General features: G+C 43.2%; 1 protein-coding gene across 1 annotated transcript in view; it reads left to right on the top strand.

The window, feature by feature from the left end:
* LOC124612503 overlaps positions 1-20,228 on the top strand; it is a 529,185-nt gene that overhangs the window by 472,388 nt on the left and 36,569 nt on the right. The window contains exon 4 of the mRNA XM_047140744.1: positions 19,841-19,940. Coding sequence (XP_046996700.1) covers positions 19,841-19,940 — 100 coding nt within the window. The remainder of the gene's footprint in view (positions 1-19,840; positions 19,941-20,228) is intronic.

Genomic DNA, 20,228 nt, shown 5'->3' with positions numbered 1-20,228 from the left:
ACAAAATCCCTAACTGCTGTTTCCTGCAGAATCTGTGAACATATTCTCAGTTAGAATGTAGTAAACTTTCTTGAGTGTAAGAAGCTTATGTCCACGAATCAGCGTGGTTTTAGAAAGCATTGCTCTTGCGCAACTCAGCTTGCCCTTTACTCACATGATATTCTGAGAACTATGGATGGAGGGCAACAGGCAGGTTCCGCATTTCTAGATTTCTAGAAAGCATTTGACGCAGTGACCCATTGCAAGCTGTTAACGAAGGTACGAGCGTACTGAATAAGTTCACAGATATGTGAGTAGCTCAGAGACTTCTTAAATACTAGAACCCAGTATGTTGTCCTCGACGGTGAGTGTTCATCAGTGACAAGGGTTTCGTTAGGAGTGCCCCAGGGAAGTGTGATAGGACCGCTGTTGTTCTCTGTATACATACTCATAAATGATTTGGCGGTCAGGATTGACAACAGTCTATGGTTTTTTGTCGATGATGCCGTGGTGTATGCTGAGGTGTCGAAGTTAAGTAACTGTAGCAAGATGCAAGGCGACTTAGAAAAAATTTCCAGTTGGGGTGATGAATGGCAGCTAGCCCTAAATGCAGAAAAATGTAATTTAATTTGGATGAGTGGGAAGAACAAACCTGTAATTTTCAGATACAGTATTACTAGTGTCCTGATTGACATAGTCGAGTCACTTAAATATCTGGGTGTAACATTGGAAAGTGATGTGAGGTGGAACGAGCAAGTGAAAACTGTGTTAGGGAAGGCAAATGGTCGACTTCAGTTTATTGGAAGAATTTTAGGAAAGAGTGGTCCACATGTAAAGGACACCGCCTATAGGACACTGATGAAACCTATTCTTGGGTACTGCTCGGGGGTTTGGGATCCGTACCAGGTCGGATTGAAAGAAGATAGCAAAGCAATTCAGAGGTGGGCTCCTAGCTTTTTTACCGCTAGGTTCGAACAACACGTAATTGTTAGAGACATGCTTCAGGAAGTCAAATGGGAATCGCTGGACGGAAGGCGACGTTCTTTTCGAGAAACACTACTGGGAAAATTTAGAGTACCGGCATTTGAAGCTGACTGCCAAACGATTCTACTGCCGCCAACATACATCGCACGTAAGGACTACGAAGGTAAGATATAAGAAATTAGGGGTCATATTGAGGTGAAAAGACAGTCTTTTTCCCTAGCTCTACTTGTGAGTGGAGCAGGAGGGGAAATGACAAGTAATGGTACAGGGTATGCTCTGCCACGCATCGTACAGTGGCTTGCGGAGTATCTATGTAGATGTAGATCTGTATTTAAAGCCTGGTGGTAGTTTCACTGTTCTTCTGTCTCTTTCCGTAGACGCCCACGACACTAGTATATGACAATTTGACAATTCGACCGTTTCCGTCGTTTTCGAGCTACTCGTCCACAGGCTCTGCGTAATAACAATCTGCCCTTTTGTAAAATTAGCCCAGCTCGATGGATTTCTGCATTTACAGCCCATATCTTCGATAGGGTGATCCCCCGTGCGTATCAGCTCAGCTTACATACTTCTGTTACAGTGTAACGTGCACAGAACGCCACCAGGCGACATCCAACATTGCGCGTTGCAGTGTTCATAATGATTTGGCTTATCAGTGTATTTTGCAGACAGTATTCACATGTATGACTGAATGCACCTGCAAAATTACATCATTGTTCAGGAGATATGAAGTCATAAACATTGAGATACGTGAAAAACTAGCTTTTGTTGAAAATGGAGCGCAAATTACAAGTGGCAGCCAGTTGTAATGTGCTAATACGCCATAACTGTCACATCCTGTCCACTCGCCTAACATAGCATGCCGAGGAAGCTGTTTTCTCGGATAGTTAGAGAACAATTAGAGCAAATCTTATTAATGGAGTTTATTACAGTAAGTTAAATTGACAATACTTAACTTTGCGTTTTCACAAAGAGGTGTCACAAGCAATTGGCGACATGCAAATAATCAATGTCCTTTGGTATATACAATTTCAATACAAGCAAAACACAACAGTTCATACCATTGGCTGACGTCGTCTCACAGCCCTCTCTGCTGTAACATTCCAGGCCGACGTGCCGGCACTTGATGTTACGCCGTAACAATAACACACTGCAAAGTACACTAAAATTATGCCATTTCTCTTCAAATGTAAGCCAGAAATGGAACTAAAATTACGCTATTTCTCTTCGAACGCAGGCTGGAATGCAAATAAAATGATCGAAAACATGTTTTACAGCACTCTCTCCACGATAACTACATGTTTGTTCAGGAATTTGTGGTTGGCCAGGACTTTTGCCTTTACAGAGGCACCCTTTATTCTCCAGACTGTTTATACCACCGTTGAATGTTCTTTGGTGATGGTGGTTTAGCACGAAATCGAATATGAAACGCCCGCTGAACTGCGATCACTGACTGAGTACGACTAAATTCAATAACACAATACGCCTTCTGTTGCGCGGAGGCCATATTGCGCGAGACTGGCTGGACTCTCCAGGTCAGCGCTCGTAGCGACATCTAGCGGATTTTTTCAGAAACTCTAGACCATGCCGATTACATCTAGCGCTGTTTCAGTTACCTAGTGACATTTGTCTCAATCTTATTACTAGATAAAATCGGGTCATTCTTTTTGGGACACCCTGTATTCCATTTTCCCTAAGAGTGACTGCAATTCTGCGACATTGCGAGGAACTGGCAAATCTCGTCTGGCTAACAAATGTGACTGAAGAGGATGTACATCTTGATTGTTTCTGACAAGATCGAGATATTGCAACTCAAGTTTAAAACAATTACAACTGTCCAGTCTACACACTCAGATAACACACTAAACAAAACACGCAAATTTGCAATGTGATCTTCAGGTGTACGACCTACTACAACAATATCGTCCAAATATTTTGAACAGTTTGGCACTTGAACAGTCAGCAGTTCCAAATACCGTTACAAAATGGCGGCTGCGGAAGCACTGCCAAAAGGCAAATGCAAATGTTTAAACAAGCCCAAATGAGTATTTACTATACACAGTTTTTGAGATTCTTCATTGAGCGGTATTTGAACATACGCGTCGCCCAAATCAATTTTTGAAAAGTAGCGACCAGCGCCTAATCTGTCCACGAGATACTCCGGGGGTGGCAATAGGTAAGTATCAATCACAGTTTGTGGGTTGACTGTAAAGTCAACACAGAGGTGAATGCGACCTGAAGGTTTGGGGAGCAAAACCAGTGGACTTGCCCATTGACTGGCTTGTATGGGCGCAATGGCTCCGCTATCTTGCAGTTCTTTAAGTTCAGCAGTGGCTTTGTCCTGTAATGCAATGGGAACAGTTCTGAACCCGCAAAATTTCGGCTGAGCTTTGTCTTTCAAAGTAATATGTGCAACAAAATTGTTAGCCTTGCCTAAACCTTCAGAAAAGAGTTCTGGCAATTCTTTTAGCAAGCTAGCTACACTGTCTTGTGCATGGAATGCAGACACTGACAACACATTGTCCTGAATGCCAGAGCCAAACAAATCATATGAATCAAGACCAAATATGTTGTCACAATCGCGTGATTGTAGCACCATAAAAGTCACTGTTAGCGTATGCAAGCGGTACATGGCAGGCAAAGTACATTTTCCAAGAACAGGAATGACTTGTCTGTTATAAGCTGTCAGTTGTGTGCTAGTTTTAGACAGGCTTGGGGAGCCTAACAGTTCATATTTGTGACGATTTAGCAATGTGACAGAGGCACCCGTGTCCAACTGAAATTTCACACATTTCCCTCAAAGAAGCAAATGAGCAAAAAGTTTATTGGACTGGCATATCACTGACGAAACTATTCGTGTGCCAGTTTTGCAAATGCCTGTTGCAGACTTTGAATATACTCCATTAATGATATGGACCTTGTGACTAGATTTTTGTGAGTGGGCCGAATTCTTATGTTTGTTCTGTTGCAAACATAGAGATTGTAAATGTCCTTCCTTGCGGCAGGCGTAACACTGAGCTTGACAGAAGGGGAAGCCTTTGCGTTTGTGCCATGAGTAACACCGAGAGCAAGACGTAACTCTGTTCGCCTGTGTAGCCACCTGTTGAGCGACCTCGGGCATGGATGTGTGTGTGGTGTCCTTAAGTTACTTAGGTTTAAGTAGTTCTAAGTTCTAGGGGACTGATGACTCAGAAGTTAAGTCCCATAGTGCTCAGAGCCATTTGAACCATCTGTTGAGCGAGCTGCTTACGCGGCATGGAGCACTGTTTACTCAGCATTGCGAGCGCAAGGTGCCGCTGCCGAATGGGCCAGTTGCAGACATGGGACTCAACCCGACAAGATGCTGGGTGCTCAAATTTATCTGCCTATAAGCCACCTGAGTCGTACTGATCTAGTATTTGCACTACCTGCTAAAATGATGGATGGGAGTGTTTCAAAATCTGTTCCCCGAGTTTGACATCAGGTACACTGTACACGATTGCCTCACACAACATGATGTCTGAATATAAAGCACCACAAGCACATTTGAATTTGCATTTCCTCATCATACTCTGAAAATCTGTTACTCACTCGTGATAAGTTTGTTCTGACCGTTTTTTACAATTAAATAACTGATACTAAGCTGCTACTACATTCACTTGTTGATCATAATACACCACTGGCCATTAAAATTGCTACGCCACGAAGATGACGTGCTACAGACGCGAAATTTAACCGACATCTACAACGTGCTGACATGACGAAGGTTTCCAACCGATTTCTAATACACAAACAGCAGTTGACCGGCGTTGCCTGGTGAAACGTTGTTGTGATGCCTCGTGTAGGGAGGAGAAACGCGTACCATCACGTTTCCGACTTTGATAAAGGTCGGATTGTAGCCTATCGTGATTGCGGTTTATCATATCACAACACTGCTGCTCGCGTTGGTCGAGATCCAATAACTGTTAGCCAAATATGGAATCGGTTGGTTCAGGAGGGTAATAAGGAACGCCGTGCTGGATCCCAACGGCCTCGTATCACCAGCAGTCGAGATGACAGGCATCTTATCCGCACGGCTGTAACGGATCGTGCAGCCACGTCTCGATCCCTGAGTCAACAGATGGCGACTTTTGCAAGACAACAACCATCTGCACGAACAGTTCGACGAAGTTTGCACCAGCATGGACTGTCAGCTCGGAAACCATGGCTGCGGTTACCCTTTACGCTGCATCACAGACAGGAGCGCCTGCGATGGTGTACTCAATGACGAACCTGGGTGCTCGAATGGCGAAACGTCATGTTTTCGGATGAATCCAGGTTCTGTTTACAGTATCATGATGATCACATCCGTGTTTGGCGACATCGCGGTGAACGCACATACGAAGCGTGTATTCATCATTGCCATACTGGAGTATCACCCGGCGTGATGGTATGGGGTGCCATTGGTTACTCATCTGGGTCACCTCTTGTTCGCATTGACGGCACTTTGAACATTGGACGTTACATTTCAGATGTGTTATGACCCGTGGCTCTGCCCTTCATTCTTTCCCTGCGGAACCCTACATTTCAGCAGGATAATGCATGACCGCATGTTGCAGGTCCTGTACGGCCCTTTCTGGATACAGAAAATGTTCGACTGCTGCCCTAGCCAGCACATTCTCCAGATCTCTCACCAATTCTGGTCAATGGTGGCTGAGCAACTGGCTTGTCACAATACGCCAGTCACTACTCTTGATGAACTGTGATATAATGTTGAAGCTGCATGGACAGCTGTAGCTGCACACGCCATCCAAGCTCTGTTTCACTCAATGCCCAGGCGGATCAAGGCCATTATTATGGCCAGAGGTGGTGTTTCTGGGTACTGATTTCTCAGGATCTACGCACCAAAATTGCGTGAAAATGTAATCACATGTCAGTTCTAATATAATATATTTATTCAATGAATACCCGTTTATCATCTGTGTTTCTTCTTGGTGTAGCAATTTTAATGGCCAGTAGTGTAGTTAGCGAATCTACAACCTGATCATATGAAAGTTCACTCAGAGTGGCTTTAGGATATAACTTCTGGATAAGTGTGAACACTACATTTCCTGCTGTGGACAAGAAATAGGATAGTTTCACAGTACCTGGTACATTGTGAGCCATTATGTGGCTTCAAACTGTTGCAACCACTTGAGCCATTCTTCTTCTTGTTCATGAAACTGCCAAGACGATGGCATAGCTGCTGTAGGTGTTGCTTGTTCCATTGGACATGCAGTGTTGGCCAGTAGCTGCTGCACTGTGTTGAGCACTGTAGATACGAGGGCATTTCGAAAAGTAAAGATACAGTGGCTCGCAGTCCTTAAATAGAACATTAATTAGGAAACGTCAGTTACATCTTATTAACTGCATTATTTGTTATTTTTCGACATAATAACCCCTGTTATCCATACATTTGTTAAGTCGGTGCCCAAGCTTTTGTATCCAACAATCATAGAAGGTTGCCGCCTGTTGTCGGAACCACATTTCAACTTCATCTTTGATCTCTTCATCGCCGTGGAATGATTTTCCACCAAGATGTGACTTCAGGTAACGGAAGACATGGAAGTCGGTGGGCGCAAGTTCCGGGCTGTATGGCGGATGGTCCAATACGTCCCATTTGAATTGTTTGAGTAGTGCTTTGGTTATGAGCGCTGTGTGAGGCCGAGTGTTGTCATGAAGCAAGTGGACTCCACTTGTCAGCATTCCCCGGCGTTTGTTTTGAATTGCCCTTCGAAGACGTTTTAAAGTCTGGCAATATGCAGCAGCATTAAGTGTCGTTCCAGGAGGCGTAAATTCCAACAGAAGAATGCCTTGTCTGTCCCAGAAAACAGAAGCCATGATTTTCTTCACTGAAATCGACGTTTTGCATTTCTTGGCTTTTGGTGAATTCGAATGGCGCCATTGCATTGATTGTTGCTTGGGTTCAGGTGTATGGTGATAAACCCACTTCTCGTCACCTGTCACAATGTGATCAAGGAACTCATCACCTGCTTCAGCATAGTGTGTGAAGAAGTCGAGTGCAAAGGCCATCCTTTTCTTTTTGTGTTCTTCCGCTAACAGTTTTGGAACCCAGCACACACACAATTTCCTGTACCCTAACTTGACAGTCACAACATCATAAAGAGTTGTGATTGACACGTCTGGTATGATCTGAAGCAATTCTTTCAGTGTGAGACGTCTATTCACACGAATTGCTTCCTCCGTTCTCCGATGAAGGGTTTCAGAGATCACAGATGGCCGACCTGTTCTTTGTTCGTCATGAACATTGGTCCTACCTTCAGAGAAATGACGACACCATTTCGTTACATTTTGTCGATTCATAATGCTCCCATAAACAGATACAATTTCTTTGTGAATATCCGATGGTCGCTGACCTTTTGCATAAAGAAAATGTATGACGGAGCGCACTTCGCATTTGGCGGGATTCTGAATCTGCGCAGCCATTTTAAACACGACCTACTCCAACCAGAAGCAACGTTCAACTGCCGGACGACCGCGAGGAAAAAGCTAACAGTTCAAGGTTAACACCAGTGTTGCCAACTTGCTCGCCAAAACTCTTCTGTTCCTCTGGCGTGCAGTGTATCTTTACTTTCCGAAATACCCTCGTATTTGCTGAGTGTGGAACTGAAACATCTGTATTAGCTGCGTTGCATCTAACGCTGGCAGGTGCGGCCCCTGAGCATGGTGTGCGATAGGTGGGGTGGCATGTTGGAGGAGACAAATGCAAGAAACAGAAAAGGCAAGCAAGAAAAATAAGTACAAAAGCGAAGAAAATTTGTGTAACTTCCACCTGAAAACCCTGCTTAGCAAAAACAAGGTAAGAGACTGTTAAAGCAAGTCAACACCGCTACAACAGAGAATTAAGACGCCAGCAAAACACAAAAGAAAATTCCCTGGCTGCCAGGCACTGCGTTCATCCCATCCTCATCGCCTAATGTCGTATCCTGCCCACTTGCCTAATATAGGGTGCCTAGGAAGCTGTCTTCTCGGATAGCTAGACAACAATTAGAGCAAATCTTATTAATAGAGTTTACTACAGTAAGTTAAATTTACAAAACTTAACTTTGCGTTTTCACAAAGAGATGACACAAGCAATTGGTGAAATGCAAATAATTAATAGTTCAAATGGCTCTGAGCACTGTGGGACTTAACACCTGAGGTCATCAGTCCCCTAGAACTTAGAAATAATTAAACCTAACTAACCTAAGGACATCACACACATCTATGCCCAAGGCAAGATTCGAACCTGCGACCGTAGCAGTCGCGCAGTTCCGGACTGAAGCGCCTAGAACCGCTCGGCCACAGCGACCGGCACAAATAATCAATGTCACTTGGTATATATAATTACAATGCAAGCAAAACACAAGAGTTCACAAGTCACGGCTAAAGCGTTTGGATGAGGGCTCGTCGTCTAGAGCAGCCGCGGCTAGGTGGAACAGCGTTTATATACTGTGCATGTAGGGGCCGCTACTGTCATCATGTCGTCCCAGTCAGCGTAATATTGCCTGACGTCGTCTCACAGCCCTCTCTGCTGTAACGTTCCATGCCAACGTGTCGGCGCTTGATGTTACGCCGTAACAATAACAGACTGCAAAGCGCACTAAAATTATGCCATTTCTCTTCAAATGGGAGCCAGATATGGAACTAAAATTACGCTATTTCTCTTCGAATGCAGACTGGAATGCAAATAAAATGATCGGAAACATGTTTCATAGCATTCTGTCCACGATAACTACATGAAGAGCCAAAGAAACTGGTACACCCGCCTAATATCGTGCAAGGCCTCCGCGAGGACGCAGAAGTGCCACAAAACAGCGTGGCAAGGATTCGACTGATGTCTTAAGTAGTGCAGGAGGGAATTGACACCATGAATCCTCATGGCTGCCCATAAATCTGTAAGAGTACAAGGGTGCGGAGATCTCTTCTGAACAACAAGTTGCAAGACATTCTAGATATGCTCAATAATGTCCATGTCTGGAGAGTTTGGTGGCCAGCAGAAGTGTTTAAACTCAGAAGACTGTTCCTGGAGCCACTGTGTAGCAATTCTGGGCGTGTGGGGTGTCGCATTGCCCTGCCCAAGACCGTCGGAATGCACATTGATTCAAAACATAAATAAATAAATAAATCAAATGGCTCTGAGTAATATGGGACTTAACATCTGAGGTTATTAGTCCCCTAGAACTTAGAACTACTTAAACCTAACTAACCTAAGGAGGACATCACACACACCCATGCCCGAGGCAGGATTCTAACCTGCGACCGCAGCAGTCGCGCGGTTCCGGACTGAAGCGCCTAGAACCGCTCGGCCACCGCGACCGGCGGAATGCACAGTGGACATGAATGGTTGCAGGTGATTAGACAGGGTGCTTACGTAAGTGTCACTTGTCAGAGTCGTATCTAGACGTGTCAGGAGTGCCATATCACTCCAACTGCACATTCCCCACAAAAATACAGAGCCTCCACCAGCTTGAACAGTCCCATGGATTCATGAGGTCGTGTCCATACCCGTACACGTCCATCCGCTCGATACAATTTGAAACGAGACTCGTCCAACGAGGCTACATGTTTCCAGTCATCAACAGTCCAATGTCAGTGTTGACAGGCCCAGGCGAGGCATAAAGCTTTGCGTCGTGCAGTCATCAAGGGTACACGAGTGAGCTTTCGGCTCCGAAAGCCTATTTCGATTATATTTCGTTGAATGGTTCGCACGCTGACATTTGTTAATGGCCCAGCATTGAAATCTGCAGCAATTTGCGGAAGGGTTGCACTTCTGTCACACTGAACGATTCTCTTCAGTCGTCGTTAGTCCCAGTCATGCAGGATATTTTTCTGGCCGCAGCAATGTCGGAGGTTTGATGTTTTACCGGATGCCTGATATTCTCGGTACACTCGTAAAATGGCCGCATGGGAAAATCCCCACTTCATCACTACCTCAGAGATGCTGTGCCCCATCGCTCATGCACCGTCTATAACACCATGTCCAAACTCACCTAAATCTTGATAACCTGCCGTTTTAGCAGCAGTAACCGATCTAAGAACTGCGCTACACACTTGTCTTATGTAGGCATTACCGACGGCACTGCTGTATTCTGCCTGTGTACATACCTCTGCATTTGAATACGCATGCCCATACCAGTTTCAGTGTTGAAACCAGTGTCGAGTGCTGAAATGATAGGTAGCCACGCTACGGTCAACTCAGAGAAGGGACACAGCTGTATGTTTATGAATCTGCTTGCTCTGATGTGACATCATCCATCCCGGCACTAAGAGTGCTACGTTGCTTACAGCACTATGTCAGAATTTTTCTTTGAAAGTGCAAGCATAGAGCACGAGGAATTTTTGAAGAGCAGTCGGTGTAATGGTGTCCTGGCCCCCATTCGCCTCTGTAGCTCGGCGCTCATCGCTACAGATTGCTAAGCAAAGTGGCCTGAATTCAATTACCGGCCACGTCGGAGTTTTAGAAGCCCGGTGATTGGGTTTTGTGTCGTCCTTACGTTCGTGTCGTCATATTTGACTTTCCACTGTGGAGATGGCTTTTTGGGCATGTCTTGAAAGCCAATAATAATTAAAAAATAAATAAATAGCACAAACAATGAAAAATTGGTAAATATTTAAGGGGAAAAAAGTGGTCAGGTGCATCGAGCGTCAATTCATCGGCTTCGGTTCGATTCCCACTGCTGCCATATTTTGCTTTTATTCCTCACAATGTTAACCTATCTGCATAAATTCAGCTTGATTTCATTTAGATTACATCATGGTCAGGCAGTGATTCTGAATTCAGATACTGGATTGTAAGTTGTACCCAGGAGCAGATGTAGACTCAGATTACAAATTAGTTTTGATAAAGAGTAGGATGTAGACTAGCCAGGAAGAATCAGTGCGCAAAGAAATGGGATACCAAAGTACTAAGGAATAAAATGATGCGCTTGGAATTCTCTGAGGCTATAGCTATTGCGATAAGGATTTGCAAGGCGAAATGGCAGCACGAAAAATATGGAGAAATTGAAGAAGAAATTACTATCGGAAAGACTGACTCAGCCTACAGAAAAGTCAAAACAACCTTCGGTGAAAGTAAAAGGGAGGATGGTAGCTTTATGAGTGCCATGGAAAAAAATGGCTCTGAGCACTATGGCACTTAACATCTGAGGTCATTAGTCCCCTAGAACTTAGAACTACTTAAACCTAACTAACCTAACGACATCACACAACACCCAAGTGCCATGGAATTCCAGTGTTAAATGCAGAGGAGAGAGTGGACGGGGAAGGCTTGTCTGATGACATGATAGAAGAACAAACAGTAGTCGATGTAGAAGAGACAGGGAATCTAGTATTAGAGTCAGAATTTGAAGAGTGTTTGCATACTTAAGATCAAACATAGGTAGATAACATTCCATCAGAATTTCTAAAATCATCGGAGGAAATGGCAACAAAGCGACTATTCACGTTGGTGTCTGCGGTATAACATCTGACTTTCGGAAAAAAATCATTCACTCAATTCTGAAGATTGCAAGAGCCGATAAGTGCGAGATTTATCGCACAATCATCTTAATAGCTCAAGTTTCTGATAAGTGCACTATCTAGAAGAATGGAAAAGAAAGTTGAGGATGTGATAGATGACGATCAGTTTGGCTTTAGGAAAGGTAGAGGCACCAGAGAGGCAATTCTGACATTGTGATTGATAATGGAAGCAAGAGTAAAGAAAAATCAAGACACATTCATAGGATTTGTGGACCTGGAAAAAGCGTTTAACAATGTCAAATGGTGCAAGATCTCCGAAATTCCAACAAAAGTAGAGGTAAACTATTAGGAAAGATGTGTAATATACAATATGTACAAGAGCCAAGAGCGAACAACAAGTGTGGAAGACCAAGAACGAAGTGCTCAGATTAAAAAGGGTGTAAGACGGGGATGTAATATTTTGGCCCTACTATTGAATGTATACATCAGAGAAGCAATGACGGAAATGAAAGAAGAGCTCAAGAGTGGAATTAAAATTCAAGGTGAAAGGATATTAATGGTATCAACAGTCCAGTGAGTACAGAATATGGACTGAGAGTAAATCGAAGAAAGACTATAATAATGAGAAGTAGCAGAAATGAGAACAGTAAGAAACTTCACACCTGAATTTATGACCACAAAATAGACAAAGTTATGGAATTATGCTATCTAGGCATAAAAACAATATAGCACAAGGAGCAAGGAGAATATATAATGCAGACAGACTAGCACTGGGAAAAAGGGCAATCCTGGCCAAGAGAAGTCACTAATATCAAACATTGTCGTTAATTTGAGGAAGAAATTTCTGAGAATGTATATCTGGAGAATAGCATTGTATGGTAGTAAAATGTGGACTGTGGGAAAACCAGAAAAGAAGAGAATCGAAGCATTTGAGATGAGAGGTGGTGCTACAGAAGAATGCTGTAAATCATGTGGACTGATAAGGCAGGGTTCTCGGGAGAACAGGCAAGGAAAGGAATACATAAAAAAACACTCACAAGATAAAGGGACAGGGTGGTAGGACGTCTGTTAAGTCATTAGGGAATAAATTCCGTGGTACTAGAGCTAGCAGGAGAGGCTAAAAGCTGTAGAAGAGGACAGAGAGAGTAGTAGGGCAATGGAGGTTCTGGCACACTTTTTATATAAAATTGATATCAAACTAATTATATAAATTAATTAATTGATCAATTAATATCCTCTCCTCCTTGTGATGCCATGTGTTTCCCCAGCCAGCACATGTCCCCTTCCCCCACCATTCCTCTGGGAAATCCCCATTCCTTCCCAACCCTCTGCCCCTCCTGCCACTGAGAAAAAAAATGGCAGGGAAAATCGCTCAATCTGTGTTGGATTTTGGGACTGGGAGACTCTCACAACAGTAGGCTAATACATCATTAAACACATTGCATTAAACAACTTAAGGCATTGGGAGACTGTAAACAATTTTCAGGGTTAATATTTATTAAAACACTTTGCCGGAGCCAAGGCAGTGCGTAATATTGTTTATCTGACCAATTTCTAGGAATGGCTTATCACAAAAAAATAGTAAATCTACATTGGATGCTCCCTCCATCTGCAAGTCGAAAATGAAATGCTGTGTGGGCTTAATTTATATTTGCTGCTCAGGTGAGGGGTGTTAAAGCATTTACTTTTTGTTTTCCTCACTTTTCAAAGCACAGTTCTACAATGGGAAACACGCACTGGTATCTAAGCGTAGATGGGAAAATCAGAACAATTACATATCTGAAAGTTCATGAGATATTTCGAAACCCACAAGAGATCGTGAAAAAAAACACAGATACACGGCAGATGAGAAGTGCTTAAAAGACTCTCCTAGAATTTGAAGCACTGTCCTACAGACAAGAAAAATGGCTGTAATTTTTAATGTCCTACGACTGCCGGTCTGGAGATGCTCTAAAGCCACAATGGTGGGCTGGGGACAGCATCCCACATGTTCGAACCAGATGTGGCTGGTATGCCTGGACTTGTCTCTGAACACTCGAAAAAAAAAGACATCACATGACTTTCTTACATCATGGAATTTTCCGTAGATATGTTGTTCTGCCTTGTCTGCTTCAAACCAGTCTGTAGAGACTACTGTGACCCGCACAACGGATGTCTTGTGTCTCTTGACGTCATGCAACTTCCTGTGAATGAAACGTCTTCATTTATTATTACTAAATTTATCCACCAAAACGTTACTGCTGGTGTCGGAGCACTGTCCAATACTTTCTGCAGATGGACAAATTACGAGAATTTCAGCAGAAAACTATTTTTTTCCACAGATCAGAAAAAAACATACAGTAGTCATATTGCACTGACAGTTAAACCCTGCAAAAGCGGTCTACAGATCATGAAATACAGAAACTATTGCCAAAGACACTTAGTCAATTACACTTCTCTGCTGCTGTCAAAGAAAACTTGATTTTTTCGGCGTGATACCAGTCTCCAGCAATGCTATATCACCACAAATAATTGCACCACCATGCCGTATAGCTGAGTAGCTGTAGTAAACACATTTCCTATCCTGCACCAATAAAATCATCACTTTCACATCTTGCATATAGCTATCAACTGCCAGGCACTCCTATATATACTGCAGAGATATATTGATCTCAAAAACAGAAGCACACACTAGCACAATACGTGAACAGAGCGTCCTCTGAGGACAATGGCCACTGTCCGAACTGGTATCCAAAAAGGGTGGGCGGGTTTCTCCTACCCAAAGGCGTCTGCTAACAGTACTGTTTCCGGCCGGGTCTGCTTGCTGTCATGTTGTCTGCAACGAGTAGCGACCATCATTTCAAGGATATCTACTTTCTGAGCTCTGTCGAAGAAAAATGCTTTGACAGTCGCGAATTAATTTACCAATATCAGCTGCAATATCTGATTTCACAAGACAGCAGATGACGATATTATGCTGAAATCATCGAGTAGCATATGAAAATGTCCAGAATTTGATGTGTTTTCATGTGGTTTGCCAGAATATCATACCATTTACGTGACTGTTTAAGATGTCAACCACGTGGCAGTATGCACAGTATACTTCTGAAAGTAAAGAATGGAAATTATGTCTCTAGAGAACCAAAGCTTTAGCGAGGTCATTATGTGGGATGTGCTCCAAACCACTGAGTAACTAGAAACTTATCTCGTCTGCGAAGATTTTTACGTGAAACCTCGAAAATAGAGGTAACTAGTAGTTCCATTCATAATTTCTTTATGTATACCGGTGTCAGTGATACAAAAAAAATCCCAGATTGAGATCATCCTTGTATTTTACAAACCCGACTAAGGTTATGATACTGATAATCATAAGTGTTTCTCATGTCTAGAGAACCAGCAAATGTCTCTTCCGCCTGTGTTTTACCATCTAAACGCAAACAAAACATCCTAGTCGATTTTCTCTCAACCAAATAAAAATGGCGAAATGTGTAGAGTGGCAGTACAAGCAGTCAACTGCTCAATTTATGTAGGAGGGAATAATTTTCCAGTGCAAACACTCACCATACTGAATCATCCCAAATTTCCACATAAAAATCAGAGAATATTCACAACACACACAAACCCAATACATACTGAGTATTAGTTCGCCATTCACTCACACAGAGAGCAGCACGACTAGGTCAGCTGCATGCTTGCACCCCGCCTGCCCAGTTCGGGAGGTTTAGTGGCGGTTCGCAAGAAATATCCATTCGTTCCAGTCACTGGCAACCTTCACCATGTACTCGGGTGCCAGGCAGAGTCGTCCTAAGAAACCAGCAATTCATTTATCAGCATGATTACAATTAAATGTTACGACTGTAGCTCCAATCTGCTGATATTTGACAATGACCAAAACATCAGAAATACCTCCTCCTGACGACTGTGGCTCTAGAAAAATCAGTTTCCCATGTAAATCTACACTCCTGGAAATGGAAAATAGAACACATTGACACCGGTGTGTCAGACCCACCATACTTGCTCCGGACACTGCGAGAGGGCTGTACAAGCAATGATCACACGCACGGCACAGCGGACACACCAGGAACTGCGGTGTTGGCCGTCGAATGGCGCTAGCTGCGCAGCATTTGTGCACCGCCGCCGTCAGTGTCAGCCAGTTTGCCGTGGCATACGGAGCTCCATCGCAGTCTTTAACACTGCTAGCATGCCGCGACAGCGTGGACGTGAACTGTATGTACAGTTGACGGACTTTGAGCGAGGGCGTATAGTGGGCATGCGGGAGGCCGGGTGGACGTACCGCCGAATTGCTCAACACGTGGGGCGTGAGGTCTCCACAGTACATCGATGTTGTCGCCAGTGGTCGGCGGAAGGTGCACGTGCCCGTCGATCTGGGACCGGACCGCAGCGACGCACGGATGCACGCCAAGACCGTAGGATCCTACGCAGTGCCGTAGGGGACCGCACCACCACTTCCCAGCAAATTAGGGACACTGTTGCTCCTGGGGTATCGGCGAGGACCATTCGCAACCGTCTCCATGAAGCTGGGCTACGGTCCCGCACACCGTTAGGCCGTCTTCCGCTCACGCCCCAACATCGTGCAGCCCGCCTCCAGTGGTGTCGCGACAGGCGTGAATGGAGGGACGAATGGAGACGTGTCGTCTTCAGCGATGAGAGTCGCTTCTGCCTTGGTGCCAATGATGGTCGTATGCGTGTTTGGCGCCGTGCAGGTGAGCGCCACAATCAGGACTGCATACGACCGAGGCACACAGGGCCAACACCCGGCATCATGGTGTGGGGAGCGATCTCCTACACTGGCCATACATCACTGGTGATCGTCGAGGGGACACTGAATAGTGCACGGTACATCCAAACCGTCATCGAACCCATCGTTCTACCATTCCTAGACCGGCAAGGGAACTTGCTGTTCCAAGAGGACAATGCACGTCCGCATGTATCCCGTGCCACCCAACGTGCTCTAGAAGGTGTAAGTCAACTACCCTGGCCAGCAAGATCTCCGGATCTGTCCCCCATTGAGCATGTTTGGGACTGGATGAAGCGTCGTCTCACGTGGTCTGCATGTCCAGCACGAACGCTGGTCCAACTGAGGCGCCAGGTGGAAATGGCATGGCAAGCCGTTCCACAGGACTACATCCAGCATCTCTACGATCGTCTCCATGGGAGAATAGCAGCCTGCTTTGCTGCGAAAGGTGGATATACACTGTACTAGTGCCGACATTGTGCATGCTCTGTTGCCTGTGTCTATGTGCCTGTGGTTCTGTCAGTGTGATCATGTGATGTATCTGACCCCAGGAATGTGTCAATAAAGTTTCCCCTTCCTGGGACAATGAATTCACGGTGTTCTTATTTCAATTTCCAGGAGTGTATATCCTACATATGACTGATCGTAATTTGCCATGTAAAATCTTTCACCTCCTTAGGGGTATCGAAGTGCTGAGATCACAATTTACCAGGTTAAATCTATGCCTCTCTTAAGACCTAACATAGTCCCACCCCCATAATTTTCTTTGCACATGTGGGGAGGGGCAGAGATTTCCCAGAGGGGTGGTGGGGGAAGGGGACATGTGTCAGCCAAGGAAAACCCATATCATCAGGTGTAAGAAATAATCAATTCATCAATTAATTAGTTTACAGAATTAGTTTGATATCAATTTGATATAAAAAATGTGCCAGAACCCCCTTTACTCTTTCCTAGAGAGTGGAATACATCCAGCAAATAACTGAGGATGTAGGTTGCAAGTGCTACTCTGAGATGAAGAGGTTCACACAGGAAATGAATTCGTGGCAGGTCGCATTGGACCAGTCAGGAGACTGATGACTCAGAAACGTAAATAAATAAATAATATAAATGTTTGTTTGTTCAAAAGTGTCAATCTCCAAAAGTTCTTAACTGATTGCTTTGAAATTTTGACACAACATTGAATTTTAATATGAATGTGTTTTCAGATACCTAATTCCTTATTAATACATGATGTGTAATACATGCACACATAGCTCTTTCAGCTTTTTGTAAGAACATTTCCCTACTATTAAATTTATATAAATTTATGTATTGTATGTATTTAAAAAATAGATAAATAAAAACACACACACATGTACAAAATTTCAAAGTAATCACCAAAAAATTTAAGAGATTTGCTATTAGGAACATCTCCATTTTCTATGTAAGAAAAAAGTTAATGTTTGTTTCTTCAAAATCACATATCGCCAAAAGTTCTTCAGGATTGTTTTGAAATTTTACACACCATTGTATTCAAATACTCAAATGTTTTTATATACTGGTACCTACTGGAATGTCATCTGGTATATTTGTAATATACATGTAATAACAGTGGAAATGGTATAAAAATGTAAATTTTGGTTAGTCCTTAACTGGTTGCTTTGAAATTTTGATACAATGTTAAATTCCAATAGGGGCACGTTTTTAAGAACCTAATTTATTAATGCCTGTATGTTTCTACTACATACAATGCATACATAAATATGTGTAACATATAAAAGGAAAACATTGTTACCATAAATCTTGAAATGTACATTTCTGACTGACTTCAGGTTTTCATACATTACTGTAATAAACATTTACTACTGCAGAATATGAATTACATTAACAATAAACAAAGCATAAGATCAGAAAGAGAGGGGGGAAGAGGAGATGGACAGAGGGGTGGGAGCAGATGGATATAGAAGACAGGAAGGAGGAGATGGAGAGAGAAAGTGGGGAGGAAGTGATGGACTGAGAGAGGGGGAGACAGAGGGGCAGGAGGAGATGGAGAGGGTAGGGGGAGGAGAAGGTGGACAGAGAGAAGAGAAGGAGGTGACGGACAGAGAGTGGGGGAAGGAGGAAGAGGAGGAGGTGGTGGACAAAGAAAGAGGGAGGTGGAGATGGACAGAGACAGGGGAGAGAAGCAGGTTAGGCCATACATCAAATTAGCATACATATTAGAAACATGTGCTTTCTCTTTTCCATTTAACCACACTGAACCATGGCAAAGCATGGCTGGGTACAGCTAATTAATTATAAAATTTCAGTATATTTAAACAATACATAAAATTAATATATTCAAGCTAGTTATTAATACTGCCATTGTAAGTAAAAAAGGCTATGTCATCATGCTGTAGCACATTGGTTAAATTTTGCTTGACCTGCCACTGCAAATTAAATTACCGAGGCTATATCCATCTGGTGTTTCGTAAGCACAGCCCATGGCAACTTTGAACAAACTTCAAGCATAATTTCAAACTTTTTCTCGCTTGTGATTAACATAAAATGTTTTCATGCTAACTCATTTGTGAAGTTATCAGACTTTTAAAGTGGTTTTATAAATGGGAATTCTGTTCTTCAAAGAATCAGGGGTTTACTGATATGTAGCTTTGAGTGAACCATTCGCAGCTGCTAAGTCATAATTTGCAGCCAGCTGCAGTTCTCACAACAGACATCTGTGAAACACACACTCACATTGAGCTGGTATCCAGCAGAAACAGCATTCTAGTGGTCAATCTGTCACCCTTAAATGTTGCAGTAGTTTCCCAGGCTTGTGCTGCTGGTAGACCAGTGAGAGGCTGCCATTCAGTTTCATGTCCAGAAGCCCAGTGACCTGTACCTACTCAGTCAAAAACATGTTCTGGTCTGTCGAGGGTGTGTTCGCACACTGTCCCACCCACGTGATGATGTGCAGTCTCATCATTTGTATATGCTGATGACTGCAACTTGATGTGTCAGCTCGGCAAGATGTGAGGTGGTGTCCTTCAATCTGTATCTGCCAAGTATGTAGTAAACACGTGCAAAGTAGCGGCTGTGGACACCTGATCCACAATTTCTACCATCTTGCTCAGGTTTGCCTCTTGCATTACTGAGAGCAGGGTGTAAGGCATCTCCAGCAAGCTAGATATCCATGTGGATCCTAGGAGTGGGTCTGGTATGTCCGTTCCAGCCAAGTTACAGAGATGTCACGTGAATTGTGGCTGTTTCCCGTCACCAGTTTCCTCCCTGTGGAACAAGTGTCCTAAGCATTACATGTTAGAGAGGGAAAGCTACCAAATGAGCTCGCTTTTCAGTAATTTTCCCTTTACGGAGGCACATGTGTTTTTGATAAAGACGTCACTGCCAGAGCTGTACAGATATTAACTGACTTGGATAATAAAATAAGATATAACAACACAAACATATAACTCAGACAAGAAGGAGCAGATAAAAAAATGTGAGTATGTCACTAACAATCATCAGTCTCATTTCAACCATTACTCATTCCTTTACACAGTGATTTTTAAATTTTTTTTTTAAGTGGATGGAGTCATTATGTTCTGTGGTGAGAAATGAACTTACATAATTAACAGTACATCATTTATTGTTTTAATCTATAATGAGTAGCTGTTAAAATTTATGGATAACTTACATTCAACTGAAATTTTGTTTTGATTTTTCTAGGCAGCAAATTTGATGCTGTGAGGGATCTAATCATACCTGGTATTATTGTGATGACTATAGGAGCAATGGTGTATCTTGGTATCAAACTCTTCTGCAACTGGTAAGTTGTGTTATTATCAATACCATTTTGCTTTCTCCAGTTGATGTTTGTAGCTTTGTTCACTGAATGAGCTAAAGATGTGGGGCACTATATAAAATAAGGTACTAAAAATAAGGTAACCATTTTTTGCAATCATACGGTTTCCTTTTCCCATTAGTCACTACCATCATTATTTGCACCATTTATGAGTACAAAATATTTTATTTGGTCGTATTTAAATATTGTAATGCAAACAGTGAATTCTCTACAGTACGTATTTATCTTGTGAACTAGTTTTTGTCTTACAAG

Source organism: Schistocerca americana, chromosome 4 (assembly GCF_021461395.2).
Source record: "Schistocerca americana isolate TAMUIC-IGC-003095 chromosome 4, iqSchAmer2.1, whole genome shotgun sequence".
NCBI lineage: Eukaryota > Metazoa > Arthropoda > Insecta > Orthoptera > Acrididae > Schistocerca > Schistocerca americana.
This window is presented reverse-complemented; position numbering and strand designations above follow the sequence as displayed.